At 34.4% G+C, this 18,468-nt stretch overlaps 1 protein-coding gene and 1 long non-coding RNA gene across 2 annotated transcripts in view; both read right to left on the reverse strand.

The window, feature by feature from the left end:
- The window catches only part of LOC107559932 (myomesin-1), a 34,313-nt gene that overhangs the window by 1,904 nt on the left and 13,941 nt on the right, over positions 1–18,468 (reverse strand). Inside the window, exons 10-28 of the mRNA XM_016243960.1 lie at positions 17,870–18,028; positions 14,959–15,133; positions 13,858–13,979; positions 12,056–12,252; positions 11,844–11,970; positions 10,783–10,967; positions 9,862–9,976; positions 9,367–9,523; positions 8,250–8,356; positions 8,109–8,153; positions 5,706–5,862; positions 4,588–4,694; positions 4,447–4,491; positions 4,349–4,355; positions 4,130–4,236; positions 3,989–4,033; positions 3,140–3,199; positions 1,489–1,556; positions 1,290–1,403 (exon numbers count right to left, since the gene is read on the reverse strand). Coding sequence (XP_016099446.1) covers positions 1,290–1,403; positions 1,489–1,556; positions 3,140–3,199; positions 3,989–4,033; positions 4,130–4,236; positions 4,349–4,355; positions 4,447–4,491; positions 4,588–4,694; positions 5,706–5,862; positions 8,109–8,153; positions 8,250–8,356; positions 9,367–9,523; positions 9,862–9,976; positions 10,783–10,967; positions 11,844–11,970; positions 12,056–12,252; positions 13,858–13,979; positions 14,959–15,133; positions 17,870–18,028 — 2,099 coding nt within the window. The remainder of the gene's footprint in view (positions 1–1,289; positions 1,404–1,488; positions 1,557–3,139; positions 3,200–3,988; positions 4,034–4,129; positions 4,237–4,348; positions 4,356–4,446; positions 4,492–4,587; positions 4,695–5,705; positions 5,863–8,108; positions 8,154–8,249; positions 8,357–9,366; positions 9,524–9,861; positions 9,977–10,782; positions 10,968–11,843; positions 11,971–12,055; positions 12,253–13,857; positions 13,980–14,958; positions 15,134–17,869; positions 18,029–18,468) is intronic.
- LOC107559954 (uncharacterized) lies at positions 4,446–6,246 on the reverse strand. The gene is made up of 4 exons (XR_001605669.1): positions 6,200–6,246; positions 5,706–5,862; positions 4,588–4,694; positions 4,446–4,491 (listed from the first exon to the last, which is right to left on the reverse strand). It is a non-coding gene; the product is annotated as an uncharacterized lncRNA (long non-coding RNA).

Genomic DNA, 18,468 nt, shown 5'->3' on the forward strand with positions numbered 1-18,468 from the left:
GAAACATTAGAGAGAATCCACAGAAAGCTTACAGCAGGGGCATCGTTTAAAGATTTCTTTACAGCACTGATATAGACTAATTGATGTTTTTTTGTGAATCTAAGCCCCTGCTTTTCAGACAGAGTAATGATAAACTATACAGAAATGGAGCGTCCATTTGTCCCTCAATTCAATTCGCGCAATCTTTTGCAAAACTACACAAGAAGAACCACTCACAATACAACCTGGAGCCAAACTGCATTCATTCTCTAATCTGGGCTTTAAACTATTTTATGAACACCACGATGGAGAAAATGGTCAAGTAAGCAATGCAAGCTCTGAAACTAGATCTATACAGAAAAAGATTTGTTTCCAGTTATAGCACTATTTTGACATTGTGGGTAGCGATGGATTAAAAGTTGGCTTTTCAATCTGCAACCAAGATATTAGCACCATGTTCTTACTCTCCACTGAGGATATGCACTACCGGTCAAAAGTTTGGAATAATTATGATTATTTTTTTATGTTTTTGAAAATGTTTTATGCTCACCAAGCCTGCATTAAAAATTTTTTTTTGAAATATATATTTTTTAAATACAGTAAAATTATTTTATTAGAATGATTTCTAATGGATCATGTCACACTGAAGACTGGAGTATTTGAGTTGAATTACTGAAATAAATGAACTTTTCCACGACATTCTAATTTATTGAGATGCACTTGTATATATATATATATATATATATATATATATATATATATATATAATAGCAATACTAATTAACTAATTTGGTTAGTTAATCATTAAGTAAACATCTCTACTTAATATTTAAATGCTTGTGGAGGCCATATGTGTCACCTGACTATATTTTTCATTTGTGACCCTGGATCACAAAACCAGTCTTAAGTCGCTGGGGTATATTTGTAGCATTGTAGTATTTTTCATTTATGCCAGAAATCATTAGGATATTAAGTTAAGACCATGTTCCATGAATATATTGTCAATTTCCTATACCGTAAATATATCAAAACTTAATTTTTGATTAGTAATATGCATAGCTAAGGACTTCATTTGGACAACTTTAAAGGCGATTTTCTCAATATTTAGATTTTTTTGCACCCGCAGATTCCAGATTTTCAAATAGTTGTATCTCGACCAAATATCGTCCGATCATAACAAACCATGCATCAATGGAAAGCTCATTTATTCAGCTTCAAATTTCAAATTGACCCTTATGACTGGTTTTGTAGTCCAGGGTCACATATATGAGGAGTAATATCTGGGTAATTACGTGTGAAGCGCTGCTCACCTGAGCGATCTCCAAAGTCAACACTCCTTCAGAGAAATCCAGTTTCTCATTGACCTTGATCTCTCGTCCATCTTTATACCACAGCGCCACAGAGTCTTTCTTCATATTAGCAACCTGCATCACAGGTTAATACGTCACTAATTAAGAAACAGGCAGCACTGCGGTTTAATTGGAGTGTTTAATCAGAGAGACGGCTCACCTTACACTTCAGTCTCACACAGCACTCAGGTGTGACTTCATAACCGAGATACTCCACGAAGTGTGGACCTTACAGAGCATGAACAGCATGATTAATGTACAAACACAGTGAGTATACAGGATGTGGAATGAAATACTACAGTACTACTACTTTTTTACAGCATAGTATGTACACTATGCACAGTCTGTCCACCTTATTTTGAAATGCAGATGCAAGGTATTTTCTGTGAATGTGCAAAATTTCTGAATCGTTAGCCGGTAGGTTAATAACTAGAAGAGTAACAAAGTGCAGTAAATGGTAGAAGTATTTGCGCTATAACCAACTTTGTTTATAGTTATGACAATATCTTAAAATATGTGACCCTGCCTGTGAAAACCCAGCTAAAGTCAGTTCTTTTGTGATTTACTGTTTTCTACATAAAATCATAAAGATGCAGAACATTCTATGAAAATATAACCTTTATATCTTTAATATTGACCGAGTAAGGCCATGACAAAGATTGAAATCATAGTGAAATGAATGGTTAAAAAAATCAAACTTTGATGCTTGTTATCTCATAATTAGATTATAATTATGCATCCGCTCTTAATAATAAGGTGGATAGATGTGTGGAATACATGAATATTTGCCAAAGTGTGCATTATTAAATAAATAGTTCAGACTCTAACTTCTGATTAGTGTAATTTTAGTAAAACTGATATACTATAGTTTTTTTGTTTTTGAATTAGAATTCATTAACTTTTTCATTTTTAGTAAATTTTTTTTTGTAATTTTGTTGTTAGTAATTAGTTTTTGTTTTGTAAGAATATGTCTATATAGTTTTTATTCATTTCTATTTATTAGTTTTAGTTTTAGTAAATCAAGTTTACTAACATGTTTACCAACTAATCAAGTAACTAAACGGAAATTAGAAATATTGCACGGGAACTAGCTGAAATAAATAAGTTTAAGTTTTTTTTTTATATATTATATTTAAGTTAACATTTCTTTTATTTCAAGTACCGAACATTTTGTATTTTTTAATTAAATTTTTTTTTTGATGGTTTTAGTTTTAGTTAACGATAATAACCCTGCTTCTGATTAGATGAGTTGTGTTTGAGGCGGTTGCAGAATGCCCATAAATGCACAACTGTGATCGCACATTAAAACAGACCTCTGTGTTTTTTTATAATCGGAAACATCATGCTGCAATTTATATTAAAATGACTTATATATAACGCAATTAAGCACACATTAGGGCCGAATGAGATTCAATTTAGCTATTTTGAGTGTGACGTACTGTCAGGTGTGACTTATTTTCTGCAAAATACTTAGTCTAATAGTCACTTCACATCAAGGGCCGGTTGCAGCAGCTGTATAAATTAAAACTAAGCTTAAGTTGCAATTTACGCTAAATAAATGACTGTTGCATCAAGTTTAGTATAATCTAAATATTTCAATGAATGAAGCCTCCAACCAGACAGCTGGAATAAAATGGCAGGTTTCCTGAATTGCATCATTGTAAAATTATTTATTATTATTATTTAACATATAACTTAGTGAAGTCATATGATAACAATGTATTGTATTGCTGTTTGAAACATGACTGCATACTTGTTCACATGCATTTTTAAATAATACTGCAGCGCATTTACTGCGTGCATAATCATACCTTGTTTCCTAACCCATTCTTTTTTCTGGAACTCCGATTCCTTCTGTAACTGCTTGAACACTGAAGAAAATGAGATGGCGTTATCGGTACACACTCTATACATGAGATGCATATATATGTACGTGTATATGGACTTTCAAAAAAAAACATTAAAAAGTATAAACTGCACTTTCAGATAGTATAATTTTAATGAAATAAAAGACCACTTAAGTGTACTTACAGTAAGACACTTTCATGACTTGACTTTAAAAAGTGCACTTTGTAATAATGTCAAATTAACAATTTATTTTAAAGCATTATTAATACTTTAACGTAATAAAGTATTATCAATTTATTTTAAATCATTATGGTTTAATAGTCTTTTCTTGTGCTTTTAGAAGTACACTTATTTTGATGTGTTGACTAACATACTAAAGCAGATATGAAATACTGTGGTACATTACATTTAAAGTTAATATTTTTTAAATGTACTGTATTGCAACTTCATTATTACAAATGTGTAATTACATTAAAGTGTATTTCGTTTTACACACGTACTTTACATGTACTTTAGTCCTACTTAAGTGGCTCAGAAACACTGAAAGTTTAACTCATTTTAACTAATTTAAACTATAATACATTTTTATTTAATTGCAAAAAAACATGCAATTAAGTATCCGAAAACATTACATTCAGTTCACACTTAAGTATATTAGTTTAAAGTATTATAAATGTATTACTTCCACAAAAAAGTACTCTTAAACGTATGGTAAAGTGAACAGGATAGAGCAAGTGCTCTCACGTTCAAAATAAAAAGTTAAGAACGTGAAACATTTATTCAACAGTGCATGTGACGTGGTGGTTACTCACTGGGGAATTTGTGGTCGTGGCTGATCTTCAGGAGTTCTTTTAGAGCTGTGAGGAACAAGACAGAGAAGTAGTCAGAATCGATAACCAGTGCTGACTTGGTAAATTCAAACATATAAAAATGAAAAAGGTCAATGAACTCACTTTCCTCAGAGAGTGTGTAGCTGGCAGAGGCTCCATCAGTGTGTGTCACGAAACAAGAGTAGATACCCAGATCTTCTTCTGAAGGTGTTTTAAAGATGGCTTTGGATCTACAGACAAATATTGAAGAGTTAGAATATGATCCCATGCTAATCAACTATCCCTTTAAGTGTATTACTTTAAAGTAATATAAAGCATTATTTCCACAAAAAGTACTCTTACAAGTATGCTAAAGCATACAGGATTGAGCAAGTGCTCACACATTCAAAATGAAGTTAATGAAATGTTTCAAGAGTGCATGTGATGTGATGTTTACTCACTGGGGAATTTGTGGTCGTGGCTGATCTTCAGGAGTTCTTTTAGAGCTGCGAGGAACAGGACAGAGAAAGGATCAGAATCAATAACCAGTGTTAACTTGGTGAATTCAAACATATAAAAATGAAAAAGGTCAATGAACTCACTTTCCTCAGAGAGTGTGTAGCTGGCAGAGGCTCCATCAGTGTGTGTCACGAAACAAGAGTAGATACCCAGATCTTCTTCTGAAGGTGTTTTAAAGATGGCTTTGGATCTACAGACAAATATTGAAGAGTTAGAATATGATCCCATGCTAATCTTTTTTTTTTTTTTGTAGTTATAGCTCTGGAAATGTGCTGAAATTGTTTGCTACACTCTTAAAAATAAAAGTTCTTCACGATGCCATAGAAGAACCTTTTTGTCTAAATGGTTCCATAAAGAACTTTTAACATCTGAAGAACATTTCTGTTCCACAAAAGGCTCTTTGGGGCGAAAGAAGGTTCTTCAGATTACAAAAAGGTAAGAAAGAGATGGTTCTTTAAAGAACCTTTGACTGAATGGTTCTTTGTGGAACCAAAAATGGTTCTTCTATGGCATCGCTTCAAGAACCTTTTGAAGCACCTTTATTTTTAAGAGTGTACATTAATAAATAATATATTTATTAAATGTTCTACCCAAGACAAGTTGGTTTGAAGGGACATTTGAACCAAAAACAAAAAGACTAAACATCTACTCAAGATCGTGTCTTTCCAAACCCTCATCTTTAAAACAAAAATGAAGATATTATTAATATTATCTCGTTGTCCATCCATTAAAAGTCTATTAACAAACAGAAGTCAAGCAAGCATATTTGAGCCATGATCTAAAAGTGGATCTGTCACCCATGGCTTTTCATTTTGGCCTAGTTTTGTTACATAAATAATGACACGGTGTGATATGTCATGTGTTGTTGTTCATCTGAAGTTTTATTTTCCAGATTTTAAGACCTGCTAAGGACCAGATTTTTATTATTTTATTACGTCCTGATATGGAAAGCCAGGGAATTCAATAGGGTGCCCTTTCTTTTTCACATGACTGTACATCTTGGATGGCCTGAGGGGGAGTAAAGTATCAGCAAATTTTCATTTTTGGGTGAACTATTCCTTTAAAAAGTTTTTTCTGATGAATAAACGTCTTATGGGTTTGGAACAACATTTGCATTTTTGATTCGACTAACCCTTTAAGCCATCATTTTAAATGTGATAATTAGTAATTTAACAAAACTCAGTAGCCCATAGACACTTACTTGTTACCCTTGGTCTCTAAGGTCATGCGTTCAGGTTCTGTCATTTCCATGTAGTTCTTGGACCAGACGAATTTGGAGTCAGCGGTGAGGTTAGAGCACTCAAAATTCAGTGAAATGACGCCGTCATCGTCAACATTCACAACTATCTCGGTAGTTCCTGTGAGAAAGAAGTGGCTTGTTGGATTTTGTTGAGAGTAGTTAAGTCTTGTTGATTTTGGTTTGTTTTTAGGGTTAACCTGGATTTAAAAACAACTCTAAACAGATTCCTCATTTCCAAAAGCATCCACTGTAAAGATTACGTTAAAAAAAGAAGTAATTTTCAGAGGTATATTAAGTTATTTGAAGAGAGCTCATGAAGACAAATGTATGAATTGTACAGAAGAAAAGGATCATTTTAATTTATTTCACATTGATTTCAATTTTATCTGCAGTAGCTTTTTTTGTAGTACAATACAATGTTATTTGAGAAATTCTAGTTCCGTCTAGTTTAGTACCTGGTTTAGTCACTGCCTCAACTGGTTCTGTTGGATCTGATGCTTTTATGCTGAACAAGCTTTTGTCTTAACCAAGGATAAGTGTCATGTGGCACAACATTTTGTCGCTCTTGTCAATCTCATTTGTAAAATCCTACATCACAGAGCTGTATTCTAAATGTAGGAAATTTGTTATTTTTTCATTTCACACATTAATTTGCTTTTGTTTATAGAACACAACAATTAGTGGTTAGTACACTATTTAATAGAACTACTCTTGTGAAAAATGAGTGTTTAATTGTGCAAATAAACAAAAAAAACTGCACTTACAGTGCCTTGCGAATGTATTCATACCCCTTCATTTTTTTCAGTTGCTGCCTTATGTTAAACTGCTTTAAATTACTTTTTTCCCACATCAATCTACACTCCATACACCATAATGGTAAAGCAAAAAACAGGTTTTCACATCTTTGCAAATTTATTAAAAATAAAAAACTTAAATGATTCCATTGCATAAGTATTCATACCCTTATTTGGGACAGTTGAAATTTAGCTCAGGAGCATTCAAATCGCTTGTAGATGTCACTACACTTCGAGTGAAGTTAACCTGTGGCAAATTCAATTGAATGGGCATGATTTGGAAAGGCACACACATCTTAATCAACAGCTGATAATGCATATCAAAGCAAAAACCAAGCCCTGAGGTCAAAATAACTGCCTGTAGAGCTCAGAAATAGGTTTGTGTCAAGCCACACATCTGGGGAAGAGTTCAGAAAAAAAAAATTTCTGCTTCATTTAAGGGTCTCTGTTACCCTTAATGGAAGAAGTTTGAAACAACCTGGACTCTTCCTACAGCGGGCCTCCTGACCAAACTGAGCAACTGATGGAGAAGGGCTTTGGTTAGTGTGGTGACCAAGAACCTGATGGTCACTCTAGTTGAGCTCCATGATCATATGTGGCCCTGGACCACAAAACCAGTCATACAGGTCAATTTCAACTCAACCAGTCATCATCTACAGCAAAATAAATAAGCTTTCCATTGATGTATGGTTTGTTAGGATGGGATAATATTTGGCCCGAGATACAACTACTGTATTTGAAAATCTGGAATCTGAGGGTGCAAAAAAATTTAAATACTGAGAAAATCTCCTTTAAAGTTGTCCAAATTAAGTTCTTAGCAATGAATATTACTAATCAAAAATTAAGTTTTGATATATTTACGGTAGGAAATTTACAAAATACCTTCATGGAACATGATCTTTACTTAACATCCTAATGATTTTTGGCATAAAATAATATTTTGTGCTCCAGGGTCACATATAAACCATGTATGCCACGTATGTACGCGGATACGCTGTTTACGTTCAGATCAAAGCGTAAACAACATAAACAGTGTATCCGCGTACGGTGCTGCTCACATATGTTGTTTACGTATGTGATACTCTCCAAAATGGTGCTATAGGGTGACGCGGAGGAGACGAATTGTTTGAATAAAGTCGTTATTTTTGTTTGCGCACAAAAAATAATTCTCATTGCTTCGTAAAATTACGGTTGAACCCCTGATGTCGCATGGATTATTTTAACGATGTCCCTGCTACGTTTCTGTGCCTTGATCGTGTTAGGACCCTTGCTGTCTGTGGGAGGATCAGAAAGCTCTCGCATTTCATCAAAAATATCTTAAATTGTGTTCCGAATGATGAACGAAGGTCTTACGGGTTTGGAACGACATGAGGGTGAGTAATGATATAATTTTCATTTTTGGGTGAACTATCCCTTTAAGTGTATTACTTTAAAGTAATATAAAGCATTATTTCCACAAAAAGTACTCTTACAAGTATGCTAAAGCATACAGGATTGAGCAAGTGCTCACACATTCAAAATGAAGTTAATGAAATGTTTCAAGAGTGCATGTGATGTGATGTTTACTCACTGGGGAATTTGTGGTCGTGGCTGATCTTCAGGAGTTCTTTTAGAGCTGCGAGGAACAGGACAGAGAAAGGATCAGAATCAATAACCAGTGTTAACTTGGTGAATTCAAACATATAAAAATGAAAAAGGTCAATGAACTCACTTTCCTCAGAGAGTGTGTAGCTGGCAGAGGCTCCATCAGTGTGTGTCACGAAACAAGAGTAGATACCCAGATCTTCTTCTGAAGGTGTTTTAAAGATGGCTTTGGATCTACAGACAAATATTGAAGAGTTAGAATATGATCCCATGCTAATTTTTTTTTTTTTTTGTAGTTATAGCTCTGGAAATGTGCTGAAATTGTTTGCTACACTCTTAAAAATAAAAGTTCTTCACGATGCCATAGAAGAACCTTTTTGTCTAAATGGTTCCATAAAGAACTTTTAACATCTGAAGAACATTTCTGTTCCACAAAAGGCTCTTTGGGGCGAAAGAAGGTTCTTCAGATTACAAAAAGGTAAGAAAGAGATGGTTCTTTAAAGAACCTTTGACTGAATGGTTCTTTGTGGAACCAAAAATGGTTCTTCTATGGCATCGCTTCAAGAACCTTTTGAAGCACCTTTATTTTTAAGAGTGTACATTAATAAATAATATATTTATTAAATGTTCTACCCAAGACAAGTTGGTTTGAAGGGACATTTGAACCAAAAACAAAAAGACTAAACATCTACTCAAGATCGTGTCTTTCCAAACCCTCATCTTTAAAACAAAAATGAAGATATTATTAATATTATCTCGTTGTCCATCCATTAAAAGTCTATTAACAAACAGAAGTCAAGCAAGCATATTTGAGCCATGATCTAAAAGTGGATCTGTCACCCATGGCTTTTCATTTTGGCCTAGTTTTGTTACATAAATAATGACACGGTGTGATATGTCATGTGTTGTTGTTCATCTGAAGTTTTATTTTCCAGATTTTAAGACCTGCTAAGGACCAGATTTTTATTATTTTATTACGTCCTGATATGGAAAGCCAGGGAATTCAATAGGGTGCCCTTTCTTTTTCACATGACTGTACATCTTGGATGGCCTGAGGGGGAGTAAAGTATCAGCAAATTTTCATTTTTGGGTGAACTATTCCTTTAAAAAGTTTTTTCTGATGAATAAACGTCTTATGGGTTTGGAACAACATTTGCATTTTTGATTCGACTAACCCTTTAAGCCATCATTTTAAATGTGATAATTAGTAATTTAACAAAACTCAGTAGCCCATAGACACTTACTTGTTACCCTTGGTCTCTAAGGTCATGCGTTCAGGTTCTGTCATTTCCATGTAGTTCTTGGACCAGACGAATTTGGAGTCAGCGGTGAGGTTAGAGCACTCAAAATTCAGTGAAATGACGCCGTCATCGTCAACATTCACAACTATCTCGGTAGTTCCTGTGAGAAAGAAGTGGCTTGTTGGATTTTGTTGAGAGTAGTTAAGTCTTGTTGATTTTGGTTTGTTTTTAGGGTTAACCTGGATTTAAAAACAACTCTAAACAGATTCCTCATTTCCAAAAGCATCCACTGTAAAGATTACGTTAAAAAAAAGAAGTAATTTTCAGAGGTATATTAAGTTATTTGAAGAGAGCTCATGAAGACAAATGTATGAATTGTACAGAAGGAAAGGATCATTTTAATTTATTTCACATTGATTTCAATTTTATCTGCAGTAGCTTTTTTTGTAGTACAATACAATGTTATTTGAGAAATTCTAGTTCCGTCTAGTTTAGTACCTGGTTTAGTCACTGCCTCAACTGGTTCTGTTGGATCTGATGCTTTTCCTACACCAGCTTTGTTCTGAGCGCGCACACGGAAAACATACGATTCCCCCTCCTTTAGATCCTTGATCTAAAATAAGAGAAACAACATCTACTACCATAAACCTACCCTTGTGAAAAAAGAAGTGTGCTTAATTGTATTAAATGTGAGCTTGTAGTGTGCTTCAAATCTTAAAAGTATATTTAAAAAGATGACATAATTGTATAGATAATAGTTATGAAATAAAAGGCCACTTAAGTGACTCAAAGAGTGACACTTTCATGTTTCATAACACACTTAAGTACAATTAAGTTTGTAATGTAAAATTAAAAGTTGTAAAGTACATTTTGAGTCAATATGTTTTAATAATCTTTCTTGTGCTTATTTTGACATACTACAGCACATGTAGAGGTTATGGTTAATATATATTAAATGTACTAAATTGCAATTATAATTTCAAATGAGTAATTACAAATATATTTAAATACATGACATACAAGTTTCAAGTATATTTTAGTTTAACATAAATGCGTGTAAGTACATTCAACGGTACTTGAACCATATTTCAAAGACAACAGAAGTAATTATGAAATTACATATAAAGATGTACTTAAGTCCTACTTAAGTGGGTAAAAAAAACTCTAAAGTTCAGCTAATTGCATTTAATACAAATTTAAATATATAAAATATTTTCATTTTAATTGCAATTAACATGCAGTTAAGTTTCCCAAAACATTACATTGAGTTTTCACTTAAGTATATCCTTTTCAATTATTTCCATGATAAGTACTCATTTTAAAAGTATGCTACAAGTGTACTTAATTTTCTCAAAGGAATACCAATATCACAACCCTTAACAAACTCCACTGCCCTACGGCTTCCATATGCATACAAACCTTCTTGAATGTCTTGTCAGTAGCTTTCTCATTGACTCCTCTCCACATCTCAAAGTCTGCGTCAGCCTCTTTGATATCAATGTAGTATCCATTGACAGGATCACGACCCTGGTAGACAGGCGGTTTCCAGAGCAAGACCAGAGAGTCCTTACGCACCTCCTGTACTTGGAGGTCATGGGGTGGTCCTAAAAACAGGTTTATAGTGTAGAGCATTTCAGACAGAGCCAATGTGAGAAACAAGAGAATATGTTCTGGTCTGGATGAGTCTTAAATATTTAGATTCTTATATGATTAGTTAGATTAGGTTAGATATCATGTGAAATCTACTTCCAGAATTCTGAAGGATGTGCTTTAAATCTACAGTGCATTTTATTCTATTGGAATTATAATATTGGGACCTTTGAATGTTCCAAAAGGTCTAGTTTTTGTTTTGCTATTATTGGAATCTCTAGTATCCTTAACAATTGGTTTCAAATTCTTTTTACTAAGGATTGCAGATTATCAGTGTGTTTAGTATCCCCTTGTGAAAAAGAAGTGTGCTTAAATATATTTAATGTGCTCTTGTAGTGTACTTAAAATCTTAAAATTTTATATTTAAAAAAAAATACGCAACTAAAAAGTTTCAAATGCTCACTGATGCTCCAGAAGGAAAAACTTAAGTGCACATTGTAATGACATTAAAGTGTATTTAAGTTTAGCTTGTTAGTACATTCAACAGTGCACTTATTATATATACACTATATTTCAAAGACACTATAGAAATGACAGAATATTGAAATTATTAATTATGAATTAAGATATACTTAAGTCCCACTTAAGTGGGTCAAAAACTCATTCATTGCACTTAATATAAATTTAAACTATAATTAATTGTAATTGCATGCAATTAAGTGTCCAACACATTACATTCATGCTTAAGTATATTCACACTTAAGTACTCTTTTTAAAAAAGCATGCTTTTTAAAAGAGTACTTAAGTGTACTTTTTTCACAAGGGTCACATTTTTTGTAAGCTTTCCAGCTCTGGAAACTAAAAAAAAATTATAATTAATTTGTGCCTACCCGGTACAGCTATAGTCCACTCCTCACACTTGAATGTCTCACTGGGAAGAGACGGGATGCCCACACCAGCCATGTTGGCAGCACGTACCTGGAACTGGTACAGCATGTTTTCTTTAAGCTCTGAAACCTAGACAGAAAGACAAGGTTGGAGATCACAAATTGGCCACATCATGGTCTAATAATTTTGCTTGTTATTACCCAAATGTACTTACTCTATAAGCTCTCTCACTAACAGACTTAATATTCGCCTCGTGCCATTTTCCTGGAACTCCTCCGATGACCTCACGGTAATCAACGAAGTAACCAGTGATGTCAGCGCCACCGATGAAAGTGGGCTGTTTCCAGGCTAGTACCATCGAGTCCCGCACACACTCCAGCACAGTGATGCCGTAGGGTGGAGTGGGTGAAGCTGGCATAACAGAACACTACAGTTAGCAGTGAAGCACATTTGCAGTATAAAGGAAACTTATGACAGACTGGGCGTGTACCAGCATATGTGAAATATCCAAACCAAACACAGAACTGTAAAAATACAGACTGGCACTATAACATTACAAGGAGGGTATCGTATAGTAGGGAGGTGTCCAGCATATTGCCAGTTGTGGCTGGTGGCAAAAAAGAAGCCAAAGAGGATCCCTTGATGCATTTATGTGGATAGTGATGTTATTTGAGGGTTTAAAAAAGTCTGTAGCTGAGAAGATTTACCATATATTAAAGCTAGTAGATACCCCATTGGAAAAACCAGGTCAGTTTAAGATGTTCAAGTTGGTTTCTAGAACATGATAGATGTTGGGTTTCTGGTTCAAGGTGCTTTACCAGGTCTAATCAATATTTATATATTATATATCAAACATTGTTTTTTAGATCTTGCATTACAACTTTGCAGCCAATCAAACAAGCAAACAGAGACAATAATCAAAAAACACTCTCCTAAATGACCCTCTTTGCGTAGTGTTATGAAGTCTAATTCCCTGTCGATTTTATTTTTATTTTTCCAATTTATACCGTTTAATGCTATATTGTGTTGTATTGTTGAAATTATTGTACGTTTTTCTGCACACATTGAGTTTTTGTGCCAGAGAGTACTGCTTCGATTAGAAAAAGGTGTGCACTTTAAAAGCGTGTTTCATAAAGGAGAAGTGAGCAGGACGCTCAACAGACAGTATCATGGATGTTAAAGGGCATGACATAGAAAGTGTGAAAGACATGCAAAAGATTGAGGGAGTGGGAAGGAGTGTACGTGGGAGAGCGGGTGAGCTGGTTTTGTAGTCACCACTATGTTGGATCAGTTGTGACCCAAACTAGAGGAGGTCTACAAGTCCTGACCCCTGGGAGGAATGCAGGGAGCGCAGCTAGAGTTTGGTGGTTGTGGCCTTGGCACTAACGTGTCATATTGGACGTGTGGAATGTGTAAGTCAAGTAATATAAATTTGAAATATAATACACTTTTGTTTCATTGCAATTAACATGCAATTAAACATCCAAAAACATTACATTTAGTTTGCACTTAAATATCTTGTTTTTAATTATATTAATTCTGCAATTAGTACTCTTTTTAAAAGTACGATAAAGTGTACTTCTTTTCCACAAGGGTCAATTTAACAGTAATTAACAAATAAATGATTAATGAGGGAACTGGATCAATTGCAATACACTAAAAAAGTGTTTTAAAAAAAGATGCAAAAGTGCAAAGAAATTAATTAAGATTGAATGGGAAAAAAAACAGGAAAGGAGAAAATGGAAGACAGGCCAACTCTGAGGAGGGATGCCGATGGGTGATGTTCCAGAGAGTTGGTTTTCTCTCTCTCTTCTCACCTGAGCCTCTTTAGTCCTGACCCCTGGGAAGAATGCAGGGAGCGCAGCTAGAGTTTGGTGGTTGTGGCCTTGGCACTAACGTGTCATATTGGACGTGTGGAATGTGTAAGTCAAGTACAGTGGTCAGAATTAAAAAGTGAAAGCTGGAAAAGTGAAATCATCTTAATGATATCAATAGGAGTGACTATAAATGACTTACCAATAGCAGCTTTAACTGTAATGGCTTCTGATTCTTGTGAGAATTCACTGATTCCCGCAGCATTGACGGCTCTTACCCGGAAAACGTAACTCTCGCCTGTGGTTAAGCCATGACAGATAAATCTGCATGAACACATACAGACAGAAATTAATATATTACAACATAAAATGAAAGTCTCACACAAACAGTTCTAGCATTTATTAGTGAAGCTTGCTAAGACAAACATACTGTTGCTTACTCTTGTTCATTTAATAAACCTTTAAATCCCTAAAGGCATGCTTATTCCAACATAAACGTTTGTCACAAAAATTCAGTCCGATTTTTGCGATTTGTCTGTTTAGACCATGGCTGGGCAACTTCGAGATGAGATTAGGATACATCTCTATAAAAATATTTGCATAGCATTAATTTAATACGGAATAATTGATGACGGGCTGTTGAATTATTAGAAAATGAATGCACTCGGGGTGGTATGCGGCCACGACGTGAAGCGTGTCTTTACTGTATATGTGTGTTTGTACGGTGGAGAGCGGGAGAAAGAAAGCGTGCTTTCCGTCGGTAATAAAACGTAATTTAAATACTTTGGCATTTTTATCCTGTTGTTTGTTATATTTAGTGGCTTGGTCAGAGTATTAGTGGGTTTTGGATCTTTTGCTCTAAGGAGATTCGAAACAACTTAAAAATCATTTGGCGAAGTGATATGGAACTGTAATGTGGTCAAGACCTGCCTGGAACTACTTTAGCCGTGTGTTTCCTGAAAAATAATAGCATGCCTCAGAACGCGCAGAAGCATTCAAATGTTTATCTCAGCTGAAAATCGCTGCTGACCAGGAACTTTTGGAACTATTTTCATTGGACGAGAAATAATCTACAAACCACTTGGCCAATTTGTGCCTGAAACATAAGTTACTTTATAATAATTATAGAATATAGAATATTGTTTATAGAAATGTTGTGTAAAAGCAATATCACTTTTGGATTTGTATTAGTCTGTGATCACTGTGCCTTGTGCCTAAGGCCACGTTACAGCTGAGACATTAAGTACACCAGCACTCTTGCTTGATTTGATTAATTATAATTACACTGTATGTATCTTTCTACCTTGTGCATTTAACTGGTTTGTTGTTGCATGGCTCCCAAGTGTTGCTCCCTGCAATGCTGCTCTCAATGTAGTAGCCCACCAGCTCTTTAACGTCACGTGAAGCTTCCCATGAAACCACCACAGATGTGTCTGTATTGCGGGTGGGAACCACACGGCCTGGGGCTGATGGGATATCTGCAGGCAGGTGACAAAATAGTCTATTACTCTATTACGCTATTATAGAATTTATATTATATTCAAACAATATTCACCTGCATGCAATTACGTTGGTTAAAAATGGTAAATGAGGAGTGAATGGAATATCCACATATGAAGTAAGGGCTACTTATACATAATTGGATACAAAATATTGAGTGGAGTTGAAATATTTTAATTAACTCAAGGCTTCTGCAAACAGTACATAGCGAATAGATTTTAGCCAAGATGAACGAACAGGTTCAAACAAGATGAACATGCATCCTGCTTACCAGATAAATAATTACATGGACATGAAATATGCATATGAGTTGAAATTGTTTTAAAATCGCACATATTCTAAAAGATTTCCACAATAATAATAATAGTAAAATTTTCATATCGAAAAATTAATTTCCTATTGTTTTAGTTTTCAGTGTGGCAACAAGACAAACACAACAACACTACAGTAGTATTAATACTTAAGTCCTCTAATTTCATTTAGATAAAAAAAACAATAATTAAGACGCAAGATGGCTCTAGTTGCATTTGTATGAAACAAGAAACGAAGGACATGAAAGTAATGCTGGATTCAGTTTCCCGGATGTGCGATACGCCAATCAGAATTACCGTAAGTTTTCCAGAGAGCCTAACATAACAGTATAATATATCTAAAGCCATACTCATTAAAAATATCACGTTTTCCTTGATCTTTTGCTTTGTAAAGAGGCTCTCATTGAATATATCATACCCAGCTAATTAAGATATTTTTGATGAATTCTGAGAGCTCTCTGACCCTCCCACAGACAGCAATGTAATTACCACGATCAAGGTCCAGAAACGTAGCAAGGAGATCGGTAAAATAATCCATGTGACATCAGGGGTTCAACCGTAATTTTACGAAGCTACGAGAAGAATTTTGTACGCAAAGAAAACCAAAATAACGACTTTATTCAACAATTCATCTTCTCCGCGTCACCCAACGTAAACAGCGTATGCTGTTCTGTGTCAGCTGCGTCACGCGATTTGATTTGAACGAAAACTACGTATCTGCGTGACGCAGCTGACACAGAATAGCATACGCTGTTTACGTTGGGTGACGCGGAGAAGACGAATAGCTTCGTAAAATTACGGTTGAACCCCTGATGTCACATGAATTATTTTACCGATCTCCTTGCTACGTTTCTGGACCTTGATCGTGGTAATTACATTGCTGTCTATGGGAGGGTCAGAGAGCTCTCAGAATTCATCCAAAATATCTTAATCTTACGTGTTTAGAACGCCATGAGGGTGAGTAATTAATGACAGAATTTTCATTTCTGGGTGAACTAACCCTTTAATGCACCAAGATATACAGTCTGATGTTCTATAGGGTTTCTGCGGGGTTTAAAAGGTCATTAAAAATGGTTAATTCTCCCTTCCACAAATTAATGCCTAAAGGTCTTCAATTGCAGCAGAAATTATTAAATTTATTGGAATAATTGTTGCATGCATTGCAAAAAAATGTATGTCTAAACAATGACGATACATTTGCTTTAGATGCAAAATGAAGATAAGAAGTCTTGCTTTCTGAGAAACTGATCAAAATTAAGTGAGTTTATGCTTAAAACAAAAACAAATATCTTCCAATGGGATAGGAAAACTTGTTTTCCCTTTAAATTAAGTTGATTGCCCACTGGCAGATGTTCTTTTTTAAACATAAACTCACTTTATTTTTATATTATCAATATCTCAGAAAATAAGACTTCTTACGTCATTTTGCTTTTGTATCTTGATTTATGAATCTTTAGACATTTAGACTGGAAAACAAGACAAAACAAAATTATCGAGGAAGAACGTCACTTTTTGCAAAAAGGTACAGTAAAAATGTCCATATTCTAGTTAAGCTATTTTCAATATCCATCCTCATCTAGATTCCAATGAAATCCAGTTGATGTTATATAAACTACATTAAGCTGGTTTCAGCTCTATTTTCCAGTAATATGTGACCCTGGAGCACAAACAAGAAACATTTCTGATTATTATCAATGTTGAAAACACTTACATTTTTGTGGAAACCGTGATAAACTACCATTAAAGTAAAATAAAAAAATATACTTTTATTCATCAAAGATGCATTAAATTGCTCAAAAGTGACGGTAAAGACATTTATAATGTTACAAAAGATTCTATTTCAAATAAATGCTGTTTTTTTTACTTTCTATTCGTCAAAGAATCCTGAAGTATAATGATTTCACATACGTTTTAAGCAGCAAAAACAGTTTTCAACATTGATAATAATCAGAACCATTATAAATAACTGAACACTGAAGACTGGAGTAATGATGCTGAAAATTCAGCTGTGCATCACATGAATAAATTACATTTCAAAATATATTCAAATAGAAACGTTATTTTACATTGCAATAATATTTCTCAATATTACCGTTTTTGCTGTTTGTCATTGGACGTTGGACCGAAACGTTGTATGTGAATACATTTATTTTTGATTTATTTGCAAGTGAGGATTTTTACACTTTTACTATGTTCTTTATCAAATAAATGTAGATTTGGTGAGCATTAGAGCCTTCTTTCGAAAACATTAAAAAATCATTATTATTCCAAACCTTTGACTGGTAGTGTATACACCACTTTGCAAGAAGTAAAGATTAAATATGCATGATAAATTGATTTCAAGATGGCATATTATCTGATGGCATCAATTTTGCAAGAGATTACTATTATTGTTGCTCTTACCATCTCTGTACCACTCTATCTCAGGCTGGAAGCGCTGCAGTGACGGGTAGATGATAACAGAGCAGCCGAAACTCAGCGTCTCACCCTCAAGTCCAAAAGACACACCAAACTTCTCCACAATGTGCGTCTCGAATTTCACGCCGTACTCCAGACAAAGTGCTGCAGTACACACACATATTAAACTCAGTTTTATTTTATGAAAATGCAATATCTATGACTATGACTCCAGGATTCACCTTGTGGAAAATGATGCACACATAAACACATATTTATAACGAAACACACACAATTCACATTGTACAACATGTACAATGAATTAATCCTCTGAAAGGGTTTGGAAACTTTTCACAGGAATATCATCAAGAATTGAAAGGAGACTGACAGCAGGCATAATTTAGGTGGACAACATATTCATAAAATACACAATGAGACAACAAAAGTGCGGTGAATGTTAGTGAGTATAGGAAGACATTTGCATTAATGATGCTGAGACACACAAAGAACAGAAAAGAGTGGCACTTCATGAAGATGAATACAAATACACACACACAGAGAAAATGGAAATGGAAAGAATAAATAAAAAATTTTATGCAAGATAT

This window comes from Sinocyclocheilus grahami, unplaced genomic scaffold, assembly GCF_001515645.1.
Source record: "Sinocyclocheilus grahami isolate Dianchi unplaced genomic scaffold, SAMN03320097.WGS_v1.1 scaffold706.1, whole genome shotgun sequence".
NCBI classification, from domain to species: domain Eukaryota; kingdom Metazoa; phylum Chordata; class Actinopteri; order Cypriniformes; family Cyprinidae; genus Sinocyclocheilus; species Sinocyclocheilus grahami.